Consider the following 27,320-nt stretch of genomic DNA (forward strand, 5'->3'; position numbering starts at 1 on the left):
GCATCCTCAAAGAATTATAATTTCAGGTGATCTTAATGTTTGTTTACTTGAAGGATCCAATATTCCTACTATGACACAGAATTTATAATAAAATTCTTAAAGGGTAAAAAGGGGTGAGAAGAAAACCAAGCAAACCCCGCATAGCACATGCACACACCTTTCAAGAACTACTCTAATGGCTTGACTCCAAACAGTCATCAAGGGACTTCCTATATTCAAAGCACTTTGAAAGCTTGTTAAAAATGTAGTCTTGCATCCCACCCCAGATTTAGAGAATCTGAATCTCTGATGATAGTCTCCTAAATCTGCATACAAAGCAAACAGTGACTCTTAAACACAGTAAAGTTTGGAAACAAAAAGACTCCTAGAAATGCAGGGACCAAGACTAAATTTCAACCTATCTAAATGGCAAACTATAGCAAATTCAGAATGGGTGAAATCATGATACATACCTATTCACCCACACACAGCAACCACTGGAATATGAACAACAAAAACCTGTATTTAGCAACTAGCTTTATTTAATCTTAATTTTAAGCATCTCTTATGAACACTGACCATTTCCCATGAGCTGACTGAGGTCACAAAGGTTTTCCTTATGTTTGATCTACATCTCTCTGAAGCTATTCCTATTATAACCTTTTCTATAATGTTCTGTCTCCATTTACTCCTTCATTAGTTAAAAGTACCATATAGACATTTACTATGGAACCAAATATCTAGATAATTCAACCATTCTTCTGATGCTTTCACTTCTCCTTCCTAAACAACACTCCAGTTGACCTATCCCAGTAGATTCTGGTGATTATTTCATCCAAAGATCCTCTCTGAGGCAAACTCAAAGGCATGGAGAGGAATTTATACTACTAGAAGCCCTCAAAGAAGCAAGGAAAGCATTTCCTGTTCTGAAAAACAGCACATGAACCCCAAAAAGTCTGTTCACAGAAATGGAAAATATCATACTGAATATATCCCTAAAATATCAACTCATAAGGCATACATTTACTAAAAGCTTTCAAAATAAGACATTAAGAGTTTTGAGAATTTTCTAAGGTTAATAAATTAGAATCATTTCCCCAAAGAAAGCCAGAACAGACTTTCCCCACTTTAAAACAGAGAGGAAAACAGTAGGGAAAAAAAAGTTTGGCATGAGCTAAAAGGATTTAAGAATAATTTCAGGGATGTGGGGACAAGTCCTTCATTTTATTTTAATCCATGATACATTTTCCAGGCCAGCTGAAACTGGAATTTATTAAAACCAAGAAGATTATATACCCACCTGCAGCTCACACCAAGCAACCTCAACCCATGTTTCAGTGTCCAGTCCTTTATATACTGTTTTAAATGCTCCTCTTCCCAGTTCTATGTCAAATTTCAGGAACCTGCCACTAGGAGAAGTAGCTACAGCCTTCATTTCTGCTTCTTCTTCCATCTCCTTTTCATTTTTCTCCTTGAAATAATCTTTTGAGGATTCTGACGTTCCCTTTGAATATTGCTCATATTTAACTTCTTGTCCTCCTCTTAGCACATTTGTAGGAAGCTTTTCTACTCTTGGAACATTTGTTGCAGTCTTTATTCTCTCATCTTTAGAGGAAGATTCAGCAACTTTGTCATCTTCTGTCATCTCAACACTCTTTCGAAAGAATCTTTTCTTTTCTATAGTTTCTCCAGAAGCAGAGAAGGTATTGCTTTTCTCCTTTAGTCTAGCTTCCACTGTCAAAGTTGCTGCAACCTGAGGAACTCTGTTTTCCAATGAAACTCCATCAGGTTTCTCAGAATCTTCTGTGCTAGCTGGCTCCCCTGAATCAGTAGCCATTGTAATTAAGGTTGGCACTAAAATTTTTCCTGTTCCACTCTTCAGTCCAGTTGCATCTCAGGTATCAGAATTATCAGGATGGACTTCCTTTTATGTGGTCATATATTTCCATAGCAACCTGAAGGGAGGAAAGAAGGATATATTAAAATCACCCCACAAAGGAAATCATTAAGGAGAAAAATCACCTGACTGTTTAATCCCTTTTTTCTTAATAAGAAATTTGTTCTTTTTCTGTCCAGTCTTAGCAACCAGCAGGCTCCAGGGACTATGTCTTATCTTGTTTACCATTGCAGTCCTCAGTGCCTAGCAGACTACTTGGCATACAGCTCAATAAGTTTTCATACTGCATGAACATTGTTTATAAACCTAGTTCTCAGCACCTTCTATGAATCTATCATATTTAAAGCAAGTATCCAAACCCTGAATTTGCTTAGCTACAAGGCAGTACACAAAATAGGCTTCTCTGGTGGCTCAGATGGCAAAGAAATCTGCCTGCAATGCAGGGGACCATGGTTCAATCCCTGGGTCAGGAAGACCCCCTGGAGAAAGGAAATGGCAACCCACTCCAGCATTCTTGCCTAGAGAATTCCATAGACAGAGGAGGCTGGCGGGCTACAGTCCATGGGGTCACAAAGAGTCGGACACGGCTAAACATGCACACACACATAATACATACAATAAGCAAAAATAGCACATAATTTCTCAGTAGGTGGTTTTTGCCTAAAATTCTGGAACTAATCCATAGATTTTTTAATTGTGGCAAAATTTAATCACTGCTAAGTGTACAATTCAGTGGCATTAAATACTCTGACAATGCTGTGCAATCATCACTACTATCCATTTCCAAAACCTTTCCATCCTTCCAAACTGAAATCTATTAAAACAATAACTCCTCATCACCTCAGACCCTGGTAGTCTATTCTATTTTAGGTCCTTGTGAATTTGTTTGTTCTAGGTGCTTCATGTAAGGACTCATACAATATTTGATCTTTTGTGTCTGGCTTATTTCACTTGGCATAATATTCTCAAGTTTCATATATATATATATATGTGTGTGTGTGTGTGTGTGTATGTAAATATAGCATGTATCAGAATTTCATTCATTTTTAAGGCTGAATAATAGTCTATCGTATGTATATAACACATTTTGTTTATCCATTCATCTAATCAGTGGATTGTTTCCACCTTTTAACTATTGTGAATAATGCTACCATGAACGTCCAACAGTAGTTTTGAATAATGCAAATATTATACTTGTTCATTGAGCTTGCCTTCATATTTCAATAGGAAGATTTTAACTACTATCAAATATTAACACATTATGTTATTTAAAAATGGCAAGAAAGACTTAAATATGTATCCTCTTGAACCAGCAATTCCATTCATAGGAACTTGTCATAGAAAATAGTCAAGAATCTGTGCAAAGATTTAATTGTAAAGACATTCATTATAGCACTTATAATTTGGAAAAACTATAACTAAATATAAACATAACAGGGGTTTAATTAAGTATCTCAAAATGAGATAGGATACAGCATTTTAAAAACACTGTAGTAGTGAGATGAAAAGACATCTCCCATATGTTATATGGTTAAATGAAAAAAGAAATATATATAACAAACTTTCATTATACACACACACACACACACACACACACACACACACACACACGATGTTAACTCTGAATGGTGGAATTATGGACTTTTTTTTCTTTCTGCTTTTCTGTATTTTCTAGAATTTTCCACAAAGAACATGTGGAAATATGTGGAACATATAAAGAAAAACTGTTTAAAAGGTTTTTCAAATGAATGGTCAAACCAATAAGAAAATTCTTTCCTTCTCACCATAAACATACATCACAAAGTTAAATATGTATATTTGTTATGATATTATATAGCCTAGAAGGCAGAATTTGTCATGTCAAACCAAAAGTATACAATAAAAAATTTGAAAAACAACTCTAAACTAAAACAAACAAAATTGGGTGAAATATCCTAAACTGTTCTATACATTCAACACAATTCCTATCAAAATTTCAGTTGGTTTCTTTGAAGAAATTAACAAGCTGATCCTAAAATTCATACAAAACTTCAAGGGTCCCAGAATAGCGAAGTCCAAGCAAACCTGAAAAAGAACAGAGCTAGTGGACTCAACCTTTCCAATTTTAAAACCTACTATATAAAGCTACAGTATTAAGACAGTGTGGTACTGGCATAAGGATAGATGGATAAATAGAAGGAATAAAAATACAGAGTCCAGAAATAAACACATATATTTGTGGTCGACTGATTTCCAACAAGGATGCCAAGACAATTCAATGGGGAAAGAACTCTCTCTTCAACAAATGGTGCTAGGACAACTGGATGTCTACATACACAACAATGAAGTTGGACTCTTTGGAGTCCAGGTTAAGTACGCTTCCTGGAAAAGATGCCTGAACTGAGCCTCAAAGAAAGAAAATTAGCTCATCCAAGCAGAGGGAAGATGACAAGCAAAGTCATGAAATAGCAGAACAAGTATATAAACAATTCACTAACAATACTAGACCTGGTGGCTCAGACAGTAAAGGATCCATCTGCAATGTGGGAGACCTGGGTTCGATCCTTGGGTTGGGAACATCCCCTGGAAGAGGGCATGGCAACCCACTCCAGTATTCTTGCCTGGAGAATCCCCATGGACAAAGGAGTCTGGCAGGCTACACTCCATGAGGTGACAGAGTCGGACACGACTGAACGACAAAGCACAGCAATACTAGAAGCAGGAAGATGAGGACAGAGACAGATAGTCACCAAGGATTTCTATGATATACAATGTAAAACAAGGAGATCAGTTAGAGAGCTACTGTAATAATCCAGGGAAGAGTTGCTGACATTTGAGTGAAAATAGTGTCAAGAGACAAGATATATTAACGAAGTATTAAATACAAGATTTACTATCTGAATGAATATGATTGTGAAGGAACAGGAAGAGTCTACGCTAACTCCTAGAAATTTGCCTATCAGATGACACAGCTAGGACAGAGCCAAGAAACTAATAGCTCATGTTGTACTATATAAGGTTACACTGCAAACAAAATCAATAGACTTTGAAAGTCAGTAAGACTAGTATTACCTGCAAGTGGGAAAAGGTAACTAACAATGCCTCATTTAGGTAGAGATTTATTTAACTTATTTTTAGGCTTGGAAAAAGGCATGCAAGAATATACAAAGAATCTAGTATACCCTTCACTCACACCCCCAAATGTTAACATTTTAGATTGGACATTCTTAAGAATAACTCTATCCACTTCACCTAACTAAAGGTAACCTATTCAGAAACTTCAAAAGCAAAGATCCGTAAGTAAGACAAAAGGACTGCTGCTGCTGCTAAGCAGACAAAAACAGGTTAAAAAAAAAAAGAATTTAAGTTGGAAAAGCCTTCAAGTTTTTTTAACTGCAGAACCCCTTTTTTAAAAAAATATGAAATTTTACTCAGAACCCTAATATAAAAATAGAGGGGCAAGTAGTGCTGCCCCGGTATAATAACTATAGTTATAATGCCTGGTCACCTGGTTTCCCAAACTATGAAATAAGAAGCAGCAAAAAAGAGAGATGAGGAAATGAGTGTTCCTTTAGTCTTAAAAACCAACCCCCAAGACAAAAATATTACTAAAAACAAAGAACACTTTATAAGTATGGAAAGAATAATTCATCAGGACAATGTAACAATTATAAATATATACACATCTAACAACAGAAGCCCAAAATACATTAAATAAAAACTGACAAAACCAAAGAGAGAAATAATTCAGTAGTAATAGGAGGAGATTTTAATACCCTATTCTCACTACTGGGGAGATAAACTAGATATAAAATAAGCAAGAATCTGGAAAACTTGACCAATACCATCAATCAACTTGAACTAACTGCCATCTATAGAACACTCCACCCAGCAAGAACAAAATACACATTCCTTTCAAGCACACATGGAAAAATCATAGTACAGATCATGTACTATGCAATAAATCTCAAAAATTTTAAAAAGAATTGAAACCAAAGTATACTCTCCTACCACAAAAGAATTAAATTAGAAATGAACAGAATAAGTGTATATAGATCAGTGGAATAGAACTGAGAGTCTGATCAACTGATTTTCAATGGAGAGGTCAAGACAATTCAATGGGAAAAGAAGAGTCTTTCAAAAAATGTATTGGGACAATTGGATATCCACATACAAAAGAATGAAGTTGGACTCTTACCTCACACCATACAAGAAATGAACTCAAAGTGGAATGTGGACCTAAATATAAGAGCTAAAACTACAAAACTCTCAGAAGAAAACATTAAATTCTAGGGACTCTGGGTTATGCAATAAAATTATGAAATCATACTGTACTGAGGTACAAATGATAAAAGAAATACAAGTGATCAAAGAAAATTGAGAAGGTGGACCTTATCAAAATTTAAAACTTTTGTGCTTCAAAGGATGCCATCAAGAAAGTGAAAGGGCTGGGAGAAAATATGTGCAAATCATATATCTGATAAGGTATTCAGAATATACAAAGAATTCTGACAACTCAATAATGAAAAGATAAATAACCAATGGGCTAAAGATTAGAATAGGCCTTTCTTTAAAAAAGATACATTAATATAAATGGTCAATAAACACATGAAAAGATGTTCCACATAGTTACTCATTAGAGAAATACAAATAAAAATCACAATCAAATACTATTCCATACCCATGATGATTACAATAAAAAAGACAAGACAGTAACAAGTGTTGGTAAAGATATAGAGAAAACAGACCCCTAATACACTGCTGGTGGGAAAGTAAAATGGAACAGTCTGGCAGTTCTTCAACAAGTTAAACATAGAGTTACTATATGAATACTGTCTACCCAAGAGAAATGAAAACTTATGTCCACATAAAAACTTATACACAAGTGTTCACAGCAGCACTATTCACAATAGCTGAAAGGTGGAAACAACCTAAATGTCTAACAACAGCTGGATAAACAAAAATGTGTTATATTCATGCAATGCAATATTATTCGGCAATAAAAAGAAATGAGGTATTGATACATGCAACAGTAAGGATGAACCTTGATAATATCATGCTAGGTGAATGAAGCCAGAGGAAAGACCACATACTGCATGGTTACATTTATATGCATTGTCTAGAAAATGCAAATCTACAGAGACAGAAAATAGATTACTTGCTGCCTTAGGCTGGGGCACAGGAACTGGACTGACTGAAAACTAGCGGGGGTGATGAAAATGTTCTAAAATTAGATTGCAATCAAGGTTATACAACTGGATAAATTTGCTAAAAGTCACTGACACTTATACTGGTGAATTTTATGATATATAAATTATATCTCAATAAAGTACATCCTTTAAGAATCTTGAAATATTGTGACTAAAATCAAAGCTATCATAATATCAAATATACCTTTTTAAAACTATACTCTCTACCTCCCCCACCCCCACCCCATTCTGACCGCTCTCCTCATCTCCTGTCTGGCCTCTTGGGTTAAGAATCATTGGTCTGAAGGGAAAAGACCTGATAACAATAAAATGTAATAGCTGGTGGCCTAAGGGTAAACAATGAATAAGAAAAACAAATTTTTAAAAAACAGGTAAAGAACTTCACTAAGCAGAGTATATCTGTGGCCTTTTCATCATGGATCCAATAGCTACTTGACCATAAAAAAGAGTTTCAGAACTCAGGCTTCAGAGTGGGAGAAGCCTGGAATCAATCACGGTTCTGCCTCTCACTCCTCAGATACTTGGGGCAAATTACTTAACCTCATTCATTTTTTATTTCTTTTGTAAAATCTCACAGAACTAACATGAAAAGAAAATGGAAATATACATGTAAAGTACTTAACACGGTGCCCAGCACAATATAATAATAAATGGAAGCTTTCATTTCCTACCTCTTAATAATCCCTAGGGGCAGCACTATACTAAAGCACAACTCAACAATACTCAAGAAAACATAAAATGATTTTTCAGAAGACTATTTAGTAAGGCTGAAAAGTATATAATACGTTCTTTTAAACCTTTCCAGTAAGAAACCATGGTGGCATTGCTAAAGGGATATGATCAGGATAATATCTCTTCTACACTCAGCAGTGCAGAAACATAGCTTCCATGACAAGGGATCGAAAAACAGGCCTCAAACCTGAAGTTTCTTTACCAAATACAACAGCTATGTATCATAACCTACATGTGACCATTTTTCCCTTCATATACTGATAACACATTGATTTAAGCCCTAGGAATATGCATAAAGGCAATCACAAAAGCACTTCTATAGAGAAAGCCTCTATAGAGAAAATCTCCCAAATCTGTGTCCCATATCTAATCCTTCAATATATTTGATATACAAGCTTAGGGCATTTCAGTTAAAAGCTCAAGATAATTTTCCCCCATAAGCATATCATGGTTGTATCCATGGGAAATTCAGCATACAATCAGTACTTTGTCAATCAGTGACTCAATAATTTTTTCAACTTTTGGAACCAGCAATTGTAAGACTGATTCTGTAAATAGTCAGAAATGTGGCTTCCCTGGTGGTCCAGTGGTTACATGTCCACTTTGCAATACAGGGGACGTGGGTTTGATCCCTGGTTGGGGAACTAAGATTCCACATGTTGCAGAGCAATTAAGCCCGCATGCCACAACTACTAGTCCAGCGTGCCACAACTGGAGAGTCTGTGCACAGCAATAAAAGATCCTGCATGAGGCTACAAAGACCCTGCATCCCACAACTAAGACACAATGCAGCCAAATAAATTAACAAATATATTTTTTAAATAAGGAATCAGAATTATATAGTAAAATTTTCCACTGACAATTCTCTCTCTCATACACATGTGTTCATACCAATAAACACTCTAAGTGCCAAGCACTGGGTTAGGGTTTGTGGATAAAAGAACAAAAGTCACCCTAGATAACATACATGTTTCGATGCTGTTCTCTCGAAACACCCAAAGTAATTAGCCTCCAACTAATAAAAATAAATGGAAAAAAAAAAAGAACAAAAGTCAGTCTTTGTCCTCAAGGAGCCTATAGTTTTACAATCTTAAAATATACCATTGTTGACTTCTAGTTCAAGACAATGAACTGAACACCTATATCTCTAGTTCAAGACAATGAACTGAACACCTATATCTCTTGTACTTTCCAAGACTCTGAAAAAGTGATGGTAAGAGTACAGAAGTAAAATTACAAGTTAAGGACAGGAAGGGAAAATGGCATAGCAAATACAAGATTTCAACAATTTCTGACAGAAAGCAGACAAGAAAGAACTGGCTGATAATACAAATCAAAGGAATGATAGAAAGGGTTCCAACCCAGGAGGAAGCAGACTTACAGGGCAAAACCCCAGAGGGGTTCCACACTCAAAGAAGACTGATCCTAAAGAGGGCTAAAATGAGAAAAGGCTAAATACATGGATTAACTGAAGCTCTGAATTATGATAGTTGATGAACTCTCCCCCCAAAATAAATTTCTACATACAGAATACCAAATTCAACAAACTAGGAAGAATGAACAACAGCAAGGAAGAATAAGGGTACCCTAGTACAAAGCCCTCGGCCCTCTGGCATTTGGGCCCTCCAAGTGTAAAAGCCAGCTGCTTACACACTCCCCCCAAAACCAGTTGACATCCCTGCCTAGAAACACAGAACTCCCAGTCAGCCCTTCTACTAGTTCATTATTTAATACAAACAGAATCAGGAGGCAGCCGTTTGAAGAAAACCTATAACACAGAAGAGAAAGAACAAGAGAAAATATCCTTGGAAGAGCTGAAATAATTCAAGAAATCACTTTAAAATTAATTTTTAAAATATTATCATAAGATTCAAAAATCAAAGAAAGAGGTATATAATGAACAGGTTCACTCCCAAATGTGTTTCCTATCCATTCAATTCCCCCCAACTCATTAGATTTTCTGTAGCTCTCCAGAGTTTCTTAGGGTAAATAAGCAAATATATGTTCTCTCTCATTTTCTACATGAACATATATATATATATATGTATGTATGTATATACACACATACTCATAAGAGCAACAGAGCTATAAAATACTAATCTAGGAATAAACTCAAAAAGAAATATGCAACACTTATATAAAGAAGACTGAAATTTTACATAAGATACACCTTTCTTTGGTTGAAAGACCCAATATTAGCATCTTCAGAAACCCTCCTGAGATTATTCCAAAGTCAGTGTAAGTCCAACAGAAATCCCAAAGAGATGTTTTTGTCCTGAACCGACAAATTGATTTGAAAAGAGTACAAGGAAAGCCAAGAAAATCTCGAAGAAGAACAATGAGAGTTTGCCTTACCAAATAATACTTATAGCTATAGTAAGTTAAACAATGTGCTTTCATCACAGAAATACACAACTGGACTAATGGAGAACAATCAGTAGAGAAACAGACACACGTATTTATAGCAAAGTACTCCATGGTAAAGATGGACTTCAAATTTATGAGGAATAGATAGCATAATAAATGATGTCAGAATAACTGGCTATCCATTTAGGGGGAAGAAGTTAAAGCCCACTTAAAACCAGTCACAAAAATAAATTTCAGATAGATTAAAGAGCTAAACATAAAAATAAACTATGTAACTATTAAAAAATATGGCAGAACCTGAAGAATTTCTAACCTGAAGAAAGGCTTTCTTAAAAAGATAAAAATAGGAAGACCATTAGTAACAATGACAAAAAAATACATCTGGCCATTTGACCATGAACTAGGTTAAAAGATAAGCAACAGACTGGGACTGGAAGCAAACATCTGCAACATGTATAGCAAAGCATTAATATCCAGAATATATAAAGAACTAAAAAATCAGTAATAAGAAACATAAATAAAAAATTTAAAAAAGAAACATAAATAGACAATAGCTGTATGGCAGAGGGATGGCTCAAACTCCTTAGTAAGCAGGGAGATGCAAATTCAAACAATTCAATATCATTTTTTGCCTATCAGGTGAGAGAAAATTACATTATCTGTTACTATCACATTTTGAGTGTGTGAGAAATTCAGCATACCATGCACTGTTGGCAAATAAACTGGAATAGCCTTTTCATATGGCAAATTCCAAATATCTAGTGCATACTTGTCATCCAACAATTCCACTTCTTAGTACTTACATGAGAAATATTCCTGTATGTGTACAAATATGTATGTACAAGGATTGTTTTTACTGAAGGGCTTTTTATTGTTTGCAACAGCAAAACTGAAGAAAATTTACATATTCATCCATAAGAAAAAGGTGAAATAAAAATGTACTACATAATAATATGCATCTGTTTAAAAACTGAGAAATGGTTATACACAGATGTATAAAAAGTCTCCCACACATATATATACTGTTGAGAAAATTAAGTTGTACAACACATACATTACATCTATATATCACATATACATATGTTATATATATATAAATACATATATAGAAACAAAACTTTATGCTTCTAAATGTACTCATATATGTGTAAATGCATATAAAAAAGACTGTAAGGATATGCTCTAAACTGATTCTAGTAGTTAAAGAAGCATGTAGTATGAAATACTATGTCTCCTTTAAAAAGAACAAAGTCAACATTCATATACTTATATGAAAGCCTTAAGACATATTCTTTGGGAAAAAAGTAAGTTATAAAATACATTTTTTATTTGCATATGCCCATACATATACATGTAAATACAGAGAAAAAGGACCGTACAAGTTCACACTCAACTCTTAACAATGATTACCCACTGGGAGGGCAGGAAATTGGGTAAAGGAGGACTTGAAGGTTTTAATCAACCTCTGTATTATTTTAACTCATAAAAGCAGAATTGTCCATCAATAACCTGTACCAAGAACCAGTTAAAGATATTATAATTTCTTAAAATAACTGAACAAAGGACAAAACAAATTAGGCATGTACAACTTATATCCAAATAAATATTATCGTTAACACTTATTGAATGCTTTGGGCTAAGCACTCTAAGTCCTTCCATGCATTTTCTCATGTAATAATAAGAATCTTGAGATAAAATTATCCCCATTTTACAAATGAGAAAACTAGGCTCAAAAAAGTAAGTTAAACTTTCCTAAGATTACACAGCTAGTAAAAACCAAGGACAAAATTAAAACCCAGGCAACTGACTCCCAAATCCACTCATCTGTGTGTGTGTAAGTCACTTCAATCGTGTCCGACTTTTTGTGACACTATGAACGCTAGCACACCAGGCTCCTCTGTCCATGGATTCCCCAGACAAGGATACTGGAGTGGGTTGCCATGCCCTCCTCCAGGGGATCTTCCTGACCCAGGGATAGAACCCCCATCTCTTAACGTCTTCTGCATTGGCAGGCGGGTTCTTTATCACTAGCGCCACCTGGCAAATCAATATAGGGCCACACATAATTTGGAGCCACATGTACACACTATACATAATCCTGAATTGCACAGATACATACATTATATAACCACATCACAGCACTTGGGAGTTTATAATTCTGTCTTCTTCCTCATTTCCATCTTTCAGTTTTGTTTGGCAAGGTCATTCCCTCAATTAAAGATGCTCATTTTATGTGAAAATATTTCTGGATCCACATTAGAAAAAGAATCTAAATCATCTCCATCTTCCTTAAACAATCTCTATCTACCAGTCACCTACCCTTAATCCCTAATTACCACTTTACTCAGCTTAATCCTTTATAACAGTGGTAGCCAAACTATATACAGCCCTCAGGACAAACCTACCTCACCTCCCAGCCTGTTTCTGTGAAGCAGGTAAGTTAAGAAAGATTTTTACATTTTTAAGTGGTTGAAAAAAAATCAAAAGAAAAATGGTATTTCATGCCATGAAAATTACTCAAAATTCATATTTCAGTGCTCATGAATAGCATTTATGAACACAGCCACTCTCATCATTTATATATATATCTATGACTGCTACACAGAAGAGTTGAGTGGTGGCAAAAGAGATTCCATGGCCCACAAAGCCTAAGATGCTATATTCACTACCTGGTCCTTTATGGAGAAAGTTTATCAAATCTCACTTTACAATTTTCAAAAGAAGTTCATCTATTTAACTCAATTACTCCTAACAACCACCCTGAGAGCTACTTGGTATTTGCCTGAAATCTGAAAATTAAGAAGGCTCAAATAAGTTTAGTGTCTTGCCTGTCACAGTGCTAGTAAGTAAAGGGAGAATTCTGGAATCCAAGTTTTCTAGCTCCAAATCCAACATAATTTTTACCACACTACCACTTTCAAAGAACCCAACCCCTTCTGATTAATTGATGAGTTTAGACATTTGGTGCTAAAATTTACCAGATGGGGAGGGACATAAAAGCTTTAAACTGGTCCGAAAACATGTCTCAACTGACTCCAAAAATAGATGAATAGGATACATTGCATTTCATACATAGTTGTATAATTTACAAAGTATATTGTTTCATTTAATTTGCAAAGAAATCCTGCTAAATAGGTAGTGCTTTTGTTTAGTAACAAATAAGGAAATATACAGACTTGCAAAAGATTATACTAAGGCAAAAACAGAACCCAGGCTGACCCCTACTCCAATGATAGTTCCGACAGTTCTGCTCAGGAACATTGTCTCTTCTCACAAGGAATGTACCTGTTGTTTTCTTTTTTTTCCCCTTAGAAATAAAAAGCAGTTAACTAAAAAAAAAGAGCATTTAACTCACATATTCTGAAGAGAAAGAAACTAAAGCTTTATTTTAGAAAGGATAAACTAATAATTTAACAAAATAATACCAGAAGGGATACTCTTAACATCTGGATCTCTGTTCAAAGTCACCTTCTCAAAGAAGCCTTACAAAATAACCACGTGAGCCAGAGGCTCCCCCCAACACCCCAGCACTCTAAAATTTTTTCTTCTTAGCATTTATTTTCTGAAATATTTGCTGCCATATGTTGCCCTCCACTGTAATGTAAGCTCAAAGCTAGCGTCCGGGACCATTGCCTGCTTTGCTTCCTGTTCATCCATCCCCAACACATCAATCCTGGCATACAGGAGAAACATAATAAATATTTGTTGAATGAATGGTAGAACCTACAGGTACACTGGGTAAATCATATTCTGTAACTCACAGATTCAGAATAAGTTATCAGCGTATTTGAAACATTCCTTAGCAAATGAAATACACATCTTCAATAAGAGCTTTTGCTCTTGCCAGAAAGACACCATCAAAGGTGAATTCAATGGAAATGCCACAATTGCCCAGCAGGACAAAAGTTATTCTCTGGGCAGCAGTGGATATAATGAGCTGAACTAGCACCTTATAGATCTTAAGACTGATTAAGAAGATTTTTCATTCTTGTATTAAAGCACATCCTCTAATTTAAAAATTCTAATTACTGTCTCTATTTTAATTATACTTAACTAGAGGCTGAGATTTAACAATTCTGCTGCGCCAAATTTTAATTCTCACTTTTACAAGAAACCAAACTGAAATAATCTTACATTATCCCAATAATATATGATGAACGTAGCCCAAGCTATAAGTAAAAAGTCTCCACAAGGTACTAACTGTTAAATGTTTTCATCAAGAAGTCGTCTCACAAACATAAGCTATACAATACACACACATAAATTACTTTTAGCATAAACCTAATATCAATTTCTGGTAATTAAAAACTAAATCTACTTTTTCCCCAGTTTTAAGAAGAGATTTCACCCTACACAAACAATTTTAAAACCACAATAATATTCTTTACATAAAAAAAATCACTTATGGGAAATTCCCTGGTGGTCCAGTGGTTAGAACTCCGTGCTTTCACTGATGAATGTGAGGGTTCAATTCCTAGACAGGGAACTAAGATCCCACAAGACATGAGGCATAGCCAAAAAACCAAAAACAAAACAAAGGGGAAAAAAATCACTTATGTAACTTTAGCATAAGGATCATCTAGTTTGCCATACTGAAGTTTCCTAATCATAAAGTTTCATTGATTCACAAAGAGTTTTAGAATCCCCACACTTCAAATACAAGACATGACCTTCAAAATGCATTTAAAAACATTTCTTCCCCACAACTACCAAGAGTGATTAAATATCACCACGAATAGCTTTATTTAACATACATGTATAGTACTATTATGTATTTTATAGTTTACAAATCTTCAAGTTAATCCACATGCAAAAGAATGAAGCTGAACTCTTACCTCATACCAGATACAAAAATTAACTCAAAATGGAACAAAGACCTAAATATTAAAGCCAAAAACTACAAAACTCTTCAAAGAAAATATAAACCTTCATGATCTTGGATTTGACAGTGGTTTCTTAAATAGGACACCAAAAGCACAAGCAACAACAGAAAAAATAAACTGGACTTCATCAAATTTCAAAACTTTTATGCACCAAAAAACACTATTAAGAAAGTAAAAAGAGACATACAGGCACATGAAAAGATGCTCAACATCACTAATCATCAGGGAAATACAAATTAAAACCATGATGAGATATCACCTCACACCTGTCAGAATGGCTATTATCAAAAAGAAAACAAAAAAAAAAGTATTGGTGAGGATGTGGAAAAAAAGGGAAACATCATGCACTGTTGGTAGAATTGTAAACTAGTACAGCCACTACAGAAAACAATATGGAGATTTCTCATAAAATTAAAAATAGAAGTATCATACGATCCAGCAATTCCATGTCTGGGTATTTGTCCAAAGAAAATATAAACAGTGATTCTAACGTATAATATGTACCACTATATTCATTACAGCATCATACATAATAGCCAAGATATGGAAGCAACCTAAGAGCCCATCAACAGATAAATGGATAAAGCAGGTGAGGTGTGTATATATATATACACATAGATAGATAGATAGATAGATAGATAGATAGATAGATAGATATAGATATATACACACACCACACACACAATGGAATATTACTCAGCCATAAAAATAATGAAATCTTGCCATTTCAACATGGGTGGGCCCACAGGGTATCATGCTAAGTGAAATAATTCAGAGAAAAAAATCAAAACAAATGAACAAACATAACAGAAACAGAGTCACAGATACAGAAAACAAACAGGTGGTTGCCAGAGGGGAGAAGGTTGGAGGGAGGGGAGAAATAGGTAAGAATGATTAAGAAGTATAAACTCCCAGTTGCAAAGTAAATGAGTCACACGTATGAAATGCACAGTGTGGGGAATATAGTCGATAATTATGTAATATCTGTGTATGGTGACAGATGAACTAGACTTAATCTTGGTGATCACACTGCAACATACAGAAATATTGAATCACTATGTTGTGAACCAGGAACTAACATAGTGTTGTAGGCCAATTATACTTCAAACACAAGCGAACAAACTCATAGAAAAAGAGATCAGATTTGTGGCTACCAGAGGTGATGGTAGGGGAAAGGAGAATTAGCTGAAGGTAGGAAAAAAGTACAAATTTCCAGTTATAAGATAAATAAGCACTAGGGACATAATCTGCCTGCAATGCAGGAGACCTGGGTTTGATTCCTAGGTCGGGAAGATCCCCTGGAGAAGGAAATGGCAACGTACTCCAGTATTCTTGCCTGAGAATCCCATGGACGGAGGAGCCTGGTAGGTTCCCAGCCCATGGGATCGCAAGAATCGGACATGACTTAGTGACTAAACCACCACCACCAGGGATATAATATTTAACATGATAAAAATAATTAGTATTGCTGAATGTCACACATGAAATTTTTTGTTTTGTTTTTCGGCCATGCCATGCAGCATGCAGGATCTTAATTCCCCAACCAGGGATTGAACCCATACCCCATGCATTAAGAGCGTGGAGTCCTAACCACTGGACCTCCAGGGAAGTCCCCATGAAAGCTGTTAAGAGAGTAAACCCTAAGAGTTCTCATCACAAGGAAAAATATTTTTTTCTATTTCTTTAACACTGTATCTGTATGAGATGATAGGTTTGCACCACCTGATGTGAAGAGTTGACTCATTTGAAAAGATCCTGATGCTGGGAAAGACTGCAGGCAGGAGGAGAAGGGGATGACAGAGGATGAGATGGTTGGATAGCATCACCGACTCAATGGACATGGATTTGGGTGGTCTCCGGGAGTTGGTGATGGACAGGGAGACCTGGCGTGCTGCGGTTCATGGGGTCGCAAAGAGTCGGACACGACTGAACTGAACTGAAACCTACTATAGTAATCATTTCATGATGTCTGTAAGTCAAATCATTATTTTATCTCAATAAAACTGAAAAATAGATAAGTAAAAAACTCTGGAAAAAATTTGCAAATCATATGTCTGAACAGGCTCTAGTATTGAGAATATATTTTTTTAAAAACTCTTACAACTCAACAATAAAAAGATAAACAACCAAATGTAAAAATGAGCAAGGACTTAAGACATTTCTTAAAAGAAATTTTTTTAAACAAAGAAGAAATTTAAATAGACAAGAGCACATGAAAAGATGCTCCACAGCACTAGTTATTAGTAAAATGGGAATCAAAACCACAATGACATACCACAACACACCCACTAGATGGCCATAAAACACACACACACACACACACACATAAACACAAAATCCAAATGTAACAAATGCTGGAGAAGATGTGAAAAAAATTAGAACTCTTATACACTGGAGGTGTAAATGGTGCAGCCACTGCAGAAAACAGTTGAAAAAATAATATATTCCTTGAAGAAAGGGGCAATAAAGGTTCACTTCTGCAGTAAGTTAATCTCAACATTTTCCAAACCAAATATCTCATAACAAGCTCTAACAAAAACAATTAAAACTGGCATCAGGACTTCCCTGGTGGAAAAGTGGATGGCAATCTGCTGGCCAGTGCAGGGGACACAGGTTTGATCCCTGGTCCAGGAAGATTCCACATGCCACAGAGCAACTAATCCCGTGTGCCACAATTACTGAACCCACATGCTGCAACTACTGAAGCCCGTGCACCTAGAGCCAGTGCCCCACAATGAGAAGCCCTTGCACTGCAACGTACAGTAGCCCCTGCTCACTGCAACTAGAGAAAGCAAGCAACGAAGACCCAACACAGCCAAAAAATAAAACCAATAAAGAAAAATTTTAAAAACTGGCATCAAATTCTACTTTGAAGCTTTGGGAATTTCTCTATGAATGCCTTTATAGATGTCCTTTACAGTCATCAAATATCTCCTAACAGTACCACAAACTTTATGATCTCAAACAAAAATGGAAAAGACCCACCCCTCTGAAAGTATTCTGGTTTTTAGCCAAGAGACATAATCAAGTATATCTGCAAACAGAGTTGGTTACTTACTTATACTAAGATGGGAGAGTGAGGAAGGAAGGGATTTTTCTTACACACTACCCCTCCCCCCTCACACACAAACATACATACAAAAATTTAGGCCCTCCCGTATTTTTAAGTAAATTATTGGACTAGAAATTTAATAGTAATATAGCAGTTCTCATCTTTACTTCTGACTACTTTGATTCTGTGCAACCATTGGCTTTATCATTTCCTGGCTAAGTGACAGACACCTAAATGAAAGGAAATTCCCCTAGGGAAGAAAGGTAAAGTCCACATTACAAAAATTTAACTCCTAAAACACTATAGAATAATTGCATCAATGAACGTAGACTTGTGATACAGGGATCAACATTGGCCTAGAAGTCAGAACTCCAGGATTGACCAATTACTTACTAGGGTGAGCCTTATTTTTCTGAGCCTTGTTTTCTCTCTGAGGTACGAAAAGGAAAATAACTTTCCTGCCTGTTTCCCAAAAGAAGTACAGTAATAAAAATATGTACAAGGTATTATAGGACCACTAAAGAGGGGCACCTAACCTAGCCTGATGGGGGATGCTGGGAAAAGGAAAAATGGGGGAGCAGGAAAGGCTTTCATGAATAATAACAGAGGTCAGTATAAAAAGAATGAATTAAAATTTAATGGGAGGGAGAGAGAGAGAGAATTCCAGATTCAGGGCGGGGGGAGGAATCAGAAGCAAAGCCAGAGAGATGAACACCACAATCTGCTTATGCTATTCACTCCTTGGTAAATAGTCAAAAGCTCCTAACTCTGCAGGGTAGTCCTTCACTCCAGCCTCAACCTGAGATTCCAGCCTTATCTCATTCCATTCCCCAAATATACCATGCTTACACTTTCCTGCCTCAATACTTGAATGTTCTTCCACTCCAGGAACATCTAGTTTGAAAGTGGGAGACCAACTTGCCTGCCAGAGTTGGTGCAACATTTCCAGGCTTTCATGGTGCTTTTATATTTTTATTCTACTGCTTAGTATATTAAGTATTCATTTAATCAAAGAGAATATGAACAGAGTATTAACTTTTTAAACTCTGGGTAGCCAAAACAAGGATTACACTCTTTCCAACATCAAAGCAGAATAAAAGAAAAAGGGCATGGGAAAGTTCTCAAATTTGCAACATTTCCAAGATAAATGAATATGTCATTAAAGTTTGTAAAAAGCAAGCATGAAAAGTTAGAAACCCATCAACTATTAATCTTGACCCAGAACAGAATGAGACCATCACAAGACATCCTTACCAGAAGATATGAATTCAAAGAACAGCATGTCCAAGTAATCTGCAGTGATTTAAACTCACGCCAAAAAGTGTCAATTTTCAAACAAGGTAAATTCAGATTAATGGAAAAAATCACGTATAATTATTTTAGCATTCAAAATCAGTATTTTAGCTATCCTTTAATGCAAGGTATCTTTCCTTTGGAGTGCTGACTTTAAAACAATTTTTAAATTCATCCACCCAAACAATAGAGATTATCTAGAAGACATCGACTACTTTGTTGTCATTATATGGAGACCTCTTTAAAAATTCTCTTGGTATTACAATTTACTACAGATGAAAAACAGGTAACAATGCCTCCCCAAATTGAGTGCAATCATCACTATACAGAAGATTTTCACAACTTAAAGGCTATTTATCATACAATTGCTTCAGTCCACAGTAACTCTAAAGAAGTAATTGAGCCACCAGGGAAGTCCATTAAAAGTTCTCTTGGTATTACAATTTACTACAGATGAAAAACAGGTAACAATGCCTCCCCAAATTGAGTGCAATCATCACTATACAGAAGATTTTCACAACTTAAAGGCTATTTATCATATAATTGCTTCAGTCCACAGTAACTCTTAAGAAGTAATAGCCATACCACTTGCATCTGTTTTGAGGGTTCAATCTCATTTTAACAAGGTCTATCAACTCTCAAGATAGGGAGATACACACGTGCAGGATTTCCACCCACAACCCACTACATAAATGTTTCACCATTCTTAACTAGACAAACAAAACCTCGTACAGTACAGTACACCACTTTCATACTAACCTCACCATACCATCTCCTTCCCATCCGATCAGTCACAGAACACACCGTTCCCAAATAACACCTCTCAATCTCCTTGAACCAACCCATTAACACAACCAGCCAGCAGCATTCCTCACAAGAATACAGCCCTATCGACCTTCACACATCAACTGAATCTCTAAATTAAATTCACTTTCCCTCATACACTGAAACTCAACTTCCAAAACCCGACGCGATCCTCGCTTTCAGTAGACTCAATCTCACTTAAATGATCACTCAGTTTTTTGTCAACCGTCACCCGGTCCCCTCAAGTAACCGCCTCACCCACCGCCCCCCACCGCCCGTCCCCTAGGCTCCCATCAACTCCCAAAGTTGCCACTCCTCAACGAAAATGACAAAAAAAAAAAAAAAAAAGTACCTCAACCTCAAACCTGCGCTTCCCCACTTTCCCCCTCCGAATTTTCCTCTCAGCCTGTTGGCTCACACCGAAAGCAGCTCCGACAACTCTTAACGACCCAAGCCGGGCCTCGTCCCACACATCTCGGCGACTGAAATCACCCTGCCTCGGTCAAACCGCCCCCCACTAACGCGCTTACTCTGAACAGACTCTTGGTCGCCGCTGCCTCCCCTCCATTCATCCCCGGCCCATTCATCTCTCAGCCGGATCCCAGACACGCCCCCCGGCCTCCTCCCTCACTCCCACCGTCCCGGCCGGCTCAGGACCCTCACCAGATTAGAGGCTCTCGGGGAGGGAGACTCTTTTCGCTTCTCCCTCGCCCTCTTTCAAGCCTCCGCTCGCCCCTCGAGTAGCCGCACCGTAGAACACGCAGATACACACACACCGCCTCCTCTGTCGCCTCCTCAGATGCTTCTTACTCCCCTCCTCGATGTCTCGCGCTCCGCTCCGCGTAGTGTGCGCGTGCGCGCGCGAGCGTCTCAGCGCGAGCCCACCCGGCCAGCTACCGCTGGTAGGTAAAGAGAGGGCGGGGTTAAGGGAGCGGGGTACGAGCCCAAGCTCGCGCTTGCCCGGGAGCAGAGCAGGCGCACGCGTACTCCTGTCAGGGAATTCAGATAGAGGGGGACGGAGGGGGGCGAGGAAGGGAGGGGAAGAAAGGAGGGGGGAGGGGCGGAGAAAACAGACGGAGCAGCCCCAACTCCGAACTGCCCCTATCGCAGCGAGGTGCCAAGTAGCTACCCAACTAGAGCTTGCGCACTCCTCTCCCGCTCGCCTCAGCGCAGCGGGAGAGAGGGATGCTCGTCAAGAGAAAGGCTTCGCTCTTTTCCAAAAAGGAAATCTGTGAGGAGCCACGCGTGACATCTCCTGTGTGTTCAAAAGCTCTCCACGGCTGCTTTACCCTCTTCCCTTCAAAAGAAAGAATCCAAGCACACACTTCTTCCTAGATACCCACCGCCCATTCTCAGTTCTCTACATGTCTCTAAATGCGGTCGCTCGGCCGAGATGTGGTACTCGCCAGCATCTTTTCACCCGCCACCCCTAACTCCCTTTTTCCAACTCTCGACTTTTCTCGCGAGACCCATACCTGCCGGCTTCGGGATTAGAAGTCGAAGCACATATTTACAAATACCGGTCTCCCAATTACGCTGCGACGGCAATAGCCATAGCATGTCCCCCCTACCCTCCAGGACCGCAGTGCGCGCGCGCGGGGGCTGGGCAACCACGAAAGCAGGGATGGGAAAGGGAAGCTATGAAACGGATTTTTGACGGCATGTAACCGCTAGGCCTGGGCACGTGCCCTGCGCCTCGCGGGCGGGTGCGGTGTACCCTGGGAATTGTAGTTTTTGTTCCCACCCAGTCCCACTCCCACCTCAGCCTTACTTAGGCCTCTGTCCAAGAGGGGGATTACTGACACCATTTTGCCGGGAACAATGGCCCTCAGCCGAGGCAGCGAAGGGTGGGGGAGGGAATAATGTTTTAAGGGTTCAGTTAACCTCCCCTGGCCCCTCGGTACCATAGCAACCCCTCAGAAACCTGGCCACTCCCCCTCGCTGCTCCGCCGGGCTCCAAGATTGCGCGCATGCGAAAAGGCCACCTCCCCCTGAGGCTGGCTCTCACCGTCTCCTACAGTCCACCTTCCAGATTCACTAGTTAGTTGTTAGTGACTGCTACCTTCTTTGAGGTTTCACAGCAGGTTAACCTCCGCGCAGTGACTTTATCTGAGAACAGCTTCCTGCCCTGTATCAGGTGCAATACAGAATTGTTTCTATCGCTTTCACGTGAGCAATCCTGACTCTCCAGAGGAGGAAACTGAGGCTGGGGGTGGGGGGGGGGTGGGGGGCGGTGGGGAGGGGGAATGGACATGACTTGCTCAAGGTTGCATAACTATGTGTGGAAGAGTCAGAACTTTAACCCAGGTGTGTTCACTCCAGAGCCCATGAAATTTTCAGTCCCTCAGGTTGCATCTGGTATCAGAGACCCTGAAGAAAACTCCTAAAGGGAGGGATTTCTTTCTGAATGCCCCTCAAGCTTTAGCGGGATGCCCTGAGGGTAGGAGACTGTGTGGAAAATGCCAGGCTAATATTTTCAAATGCCCAACCTCGGGGCCCCATCACAGAACTGTACTAATCTCTCCTCTCCACCATTTTCTTTTTCGTACTGTACATGTCAGAACCTCAGCCTTTTTCAGCTTTAAAAAAAATCAACAATAAAAAAAAATCAATAAATTTAACTGAGGTTTCCGAAGTCCAAAGGGAGTGGAATGATGGGAGACCTTGTAGCCCTTGTTTTTTGTCTTTGCACCCCCCATCTTGAAGGTCACTTATTAATCCTAGTATTGCCAGAACATATAAGGAAACCAGACCCATGTGTGCCCTTAACAAATCCACCCCCTTTCCATTTTTGACACGGGAGGGAGACTCTGAGGAACTAAATTCAGAACTATGAGGTTCAGCTATTCCACCTGTAGCTAAAATTTAAAGAGCAAGATGTGATTTTTTTCAAATAGTGCAACCACCTTACCTGAAAGGTCTCTGCATTCCAAATTAGCTGTAGAACGGATGGGGTCTCCCAAACTCGTCTTCCCTCACTGTCCCTAAAGATAGTTCCTTTTCCCTGTTGAATCCCAGGTGGCGCTAGTAGTAAAGGACCTGCCTGCCAATGCAGGATACTTATGACGCGGATCGCTGGGCACGGCAACCCACTCCAGTATTCTTGCCTGGAGAATCCCATGAACAAAGGAGCCAGACAGGCTATATAGTTCATAGGGTCGCACAGAGTCAGACACGATTGAAGTTACTTAGCACACAGAAACACACACACAGCACATGGGGAAAACAGGAAGTACAGCCAAATAACCACCAAAGGGCACTATCAAAGGTTACCAAGTTATTTCAAGCTTTTTATAGGTCCCAACTCCCACTGAGAAGGTAACTACAAACTTGTGCCCTTTTCCTTTTATTTCTCAATGTCACTTTACTCCCACCACCACACACATCTATCCACCTTTAGGAAAATCAACAGGTACTTCCCTCAGTTGTGGCCTGCTCCTCTTCATTTGTTTCTGAGCCTTGTGTGTTAGCCCGTCAAGCTGCTCAGATGTGAACCCTTCTGCAAAGGTCCTCTTCTTCAGTTAAACATTTGCTAAACAACTATGAAGTAGTATGACTTTTACAAATCTCAGAAATTAGAAAATCAAATTTAAGTCTGCTTCCCATCCAAATACAGGCCCTTCTCAATTTAGACCTTTTATTGACAGATGCACTCTTCTGTTTGAAAAAACCTGTCTGTAACTCAGCACAAATGCCACCATAAGCAGAAAGGGGAGTGGGCAATTATAGTAGCCAGCAATGTATGGCAGGGACCATTCCTTTCTGATCCACTGGTTTCCACTTACTCTCAAATGGCATTTGTGATGTTTCTATTCACCAGATAGAAATTTTAATTCATATTGACCACTTGTAATTCGGCTTTACATTATTCCAGGAGAACATCCTTCCAATAATCTAGTTTATCTTGTCTGAAGGCTCTGGCGCCAAGAAATTAGCAAAGGCTTCACAGGAACTATTTTCTGAACCCAACATCCCATAGGGTGGGGATGGGGGTTAGTTTCATGGCCTTACTAGGTGCTGATCTCCTCTTTACCACACAGATGATAACTCCTCAACCAACAAGATAGAACTAAGATGAACATCAAAATTTAGCTGACTACTACAGCCTTGAGTAGAGTAGTGACTCTTTTCGGAACTCAGTTTCTGACTCTGAACCCTCCTTTGACCAGATTTTTGGGAAAACAATATGTCATTCTTGTTCTTTTCCCTTATCCCAGGTGATGCTATAGTTTAGGGGTCTTATGTAGTACCCAAGCAAGGGGGTACAGTAAAGGTATATGCTTCCAAGTCCTTAGATCCTGTCAATAACTGCTAGCTCTCTGCCCACATGGAATTTTTCAGGCGCTGTGTCCTCACCAATTTCTCTTCCACACTTGGGGGCACAGAACTCAATGCCAGGGTCACTTGCTATTCCATCTACCTAGACATTTTACACAGCTCTTTCTCTGTTGAGTCTTCATGCCAACCAAGTGTTGCTTCTCGAAGTATATGCTGCTTGACCTCCCAGAGAGCACTCTCTCTCTGCATCATTCACCCCAAGAAGAGGGGAGTAAGGAAAAGAAAAATCCTTTTTTTTAAGCTAATGCAAATCTTTCTCCCTTCTAGTTTCCTGGCTCAGATACTTCGTCTCTGCACCTGCACCCAATCCACCTTCCCTAGGGCTTACACTTTTGGAACATGAAAGTCATAGAGACTGGCAGAGTATTTGTTTTCCTGCTTTTCCACCTCCCTCCCCTGAGATATACCACAAAGGTGACTAATTTGGGAGAGAAGAGAGAAAATAGAAAGGGGGGAAAGAAAAAAATCCACTTATATCTCAAAATAATATTGCAGCACATTCTCCTTCAATTAAATGTTAGCATGTCAGCAAAGAAAATTTACTTGTCATCCAGATGCCTCCTTCCAGAGCTTAGATGCCTGGGTGATCTTTTCTCCAGGCAAGCCTTGGCACCCGGGGAGTTTCTCACCTGGATCATCTAGGGTATATTAATGTCCTCCTGGGAGGCTCTTCTTCCTCCAGCACAGGTTGAGTGTCCCCTGAGGAAGAATAAGCATCACCTGCCTCAGAAATGAGTGGGCTTCCCTGGTGGCTCAGTGGTACAGAATCTGCCTACCAACGCAGGAAATGCAGGTTCGATCCCTGGGTCAGGAAGATCCCCTGGAGAAGGAAATGGCAACCCTCTCCAGTATTATTACCTGGGAAATCCCAAGGACAGAGGAGTCACAGTCCATGGGGTCACAAAGAGTCAGACACGACTTAGTGACTAAACAACCTCAGCAATGACCTCAGAAATGAGCAGTTATCTTTGGCATAGTGACTGACTTAGAAACACTCCACCTTTCAGATTGGACAGTGTAATTTCTCAAGGCTTACAATGGTGTCTGATCTCTCCTAAACACAGTCTTCCCTCATGTGCCCTAGGTCGTGTGTGTGTGTGTGTGTGTGCTCAGTCATGTCTGACTCTTTGTGACTCCATGGATTATAGACTGCCAGGCTCCTCTGTCCTTGGGATTTCCCCAGCAAGAATACTGGAGTGGGTTGCCATTTCCTTCTCCAGGGAATCTTCCTGACCCAGGGATTAAACCCACATCTTCTGTGTCTCCTGCATTGGCATGTGGATTATTTACCACTGAGCTACCTGGGAAGCCTGATCCATATTGTTGCTGTTATTCAGTCACTAAGTTGAGTCTGACTATCTGTGACCCCATGGACTGCAGCACGCCAGGCTTCCCTGTCCTTCACTATCTCCCAGAGTTTGCTCAAACTCATGTCCGTTGAGTCAATGATGCCATCCAACCATCTCATCCTCTGCTGCCCCCTTCTCCTCCTGCCCTCAATCTTTCCCAGCATCACTGTCTTTTTCAACGGGTTGGCTCTTCACATAAGGTGGCCAAAGTATAAGAGCTTCAGCTTCAGCGTCAGTCCTTCCAATGAATATTCAGGGTTTATTTCCTTTGGGATTGACTGGTTTGATCTCCCTGCAGTCCAAGGAACTCTCAAGAGTCTTCTCCCGCACCACAGTTCAAAAGCATTAATTCGATGCTCAACCTTCTTTATGGTCCAACTCTCACATGCGTGCATGACTACTGAAAAAACTATAACTTTGAATATACAAACCTTTGTTGGCAAAGTGATGTCTCTGCTTGTCTAGGTTTGCATGCTGTCTAGGTTTGTCATAGCTTTTCTTCCAAGGTTCAAGCGTCTTTTAATTTCATGGCTGCAGTCACCATCTGCAGTGATTTTGGAGCCCAAGAAAATAAAATCTACCACTGTATCCACTTTCCATGTGTATTTGTCATGAAGTGATGGGACCAGATCCCTCGATCTTAGTTTTTTGAATGTCGAGTTCTAAGCCAGCTTTTTTCACTCTCCTCTTTCACCCTTATCAAGAGGCTCTTTAGTTCTTTGCTTTCTGCCTTTTGAATGGTGTCATCTGCATGTCTGAGGTTATTGATGTTTCTTCTGGCAATCTGATTCCAGCTTGTGCTTCATCTAGCCTGCCATTTTGCATGATGTACTCTGCATATAAGTTAAATAAGCAGGGTGGCAATGTACAGCTTTGACATACTCCTTTCTCAATTTTGAACCAGTCTGTTGTTCCATGTCCGGTTCTAAATGTTGCTTCTTGGCCTGCATACAGGTTTTTCAAGAGGCAGGTAAAGTGGTCCAGTATTCCCATCTCTTTAAGAATTTTCCACAATTTGTTGTGGTCCACACAGTCAAAAGCTTTAGCATAGTCAATGAAGCAGAAGTAGATGTTTTTCTGGAATTCCCTTGCTTTCTCTATGATCCAATGAATGATGGGAATTTGATCTCTGATTCCTTTGCCTTTTCTAAATCCAGCTTGTACATCTAGAATTTCTCGGTTCATGTACTGTTGAAGACTAACTTGAAGGATTTTGAGCATTACCTTGCTAGCATGTGAAATAACTGCAATTGTACAGTAGTTTGAACATTCTTTGCCATTGTCCTTTTTGGGGATTGGAGTGAAAACTGACCTTTTCCAGTCTTGTGGTCACTGCTGAGTTTTCCATATATCAGGGAAAAAATTTAAGTTCCTTTACCTCCTCCTTTATCTGGAGGAAGAAATGACAACCCACTCCAGTATTCTTGCCTGAAAAAA

At 38.8% G+C, this 27,320-nt stretch overlaps 1 protein-coding gene across 1 annotated transcript in view; it reads right to left on the reverse strand.

Annotated features, from left to right (window-relative positions):
- The window catches only part of WNK3 (WNK lysine deficient protein kinase 3), a 164,950-nt gene extending 144,016 nt beyond the window's left edge, over window positions 1-20,934 (reverse strand). The window contains exons 1-2 of the mRNA XM_061136920.1: window positions 20,860-20,934; window positions 1,280-1,934 (exon numbers count right to left, since the gene is read on the reverse strand). Coding sequence (XP_060992903.1) covers window positions 1,280-1,816 — 537 coding nt within the window. The 5' untranslated portion in view covers window positions 1,817-1,934; window positions 20,860-20,934. The remainder of the gene's footprint in view (window positions 1-1,279; window positions 1,935-20,859) is intronic.
- Window positions 20,935-27,320: the final 6,386 nt, after the last annotated feature.

The sequence above is a fragment of the Dama dama genome, chromosome X (genome assembly GCF_033118175.1).
Source record: "Dama dama isolate Ldn47 chromosome X, ASM3311817v1, whole genome shotgun sequence".
Classification (NCBI taxonomy): Eukaryota; Metazoa; Chordata; class Mammalia; order Artiodactyla; family Cervidae; genus Dama; species Dama dama.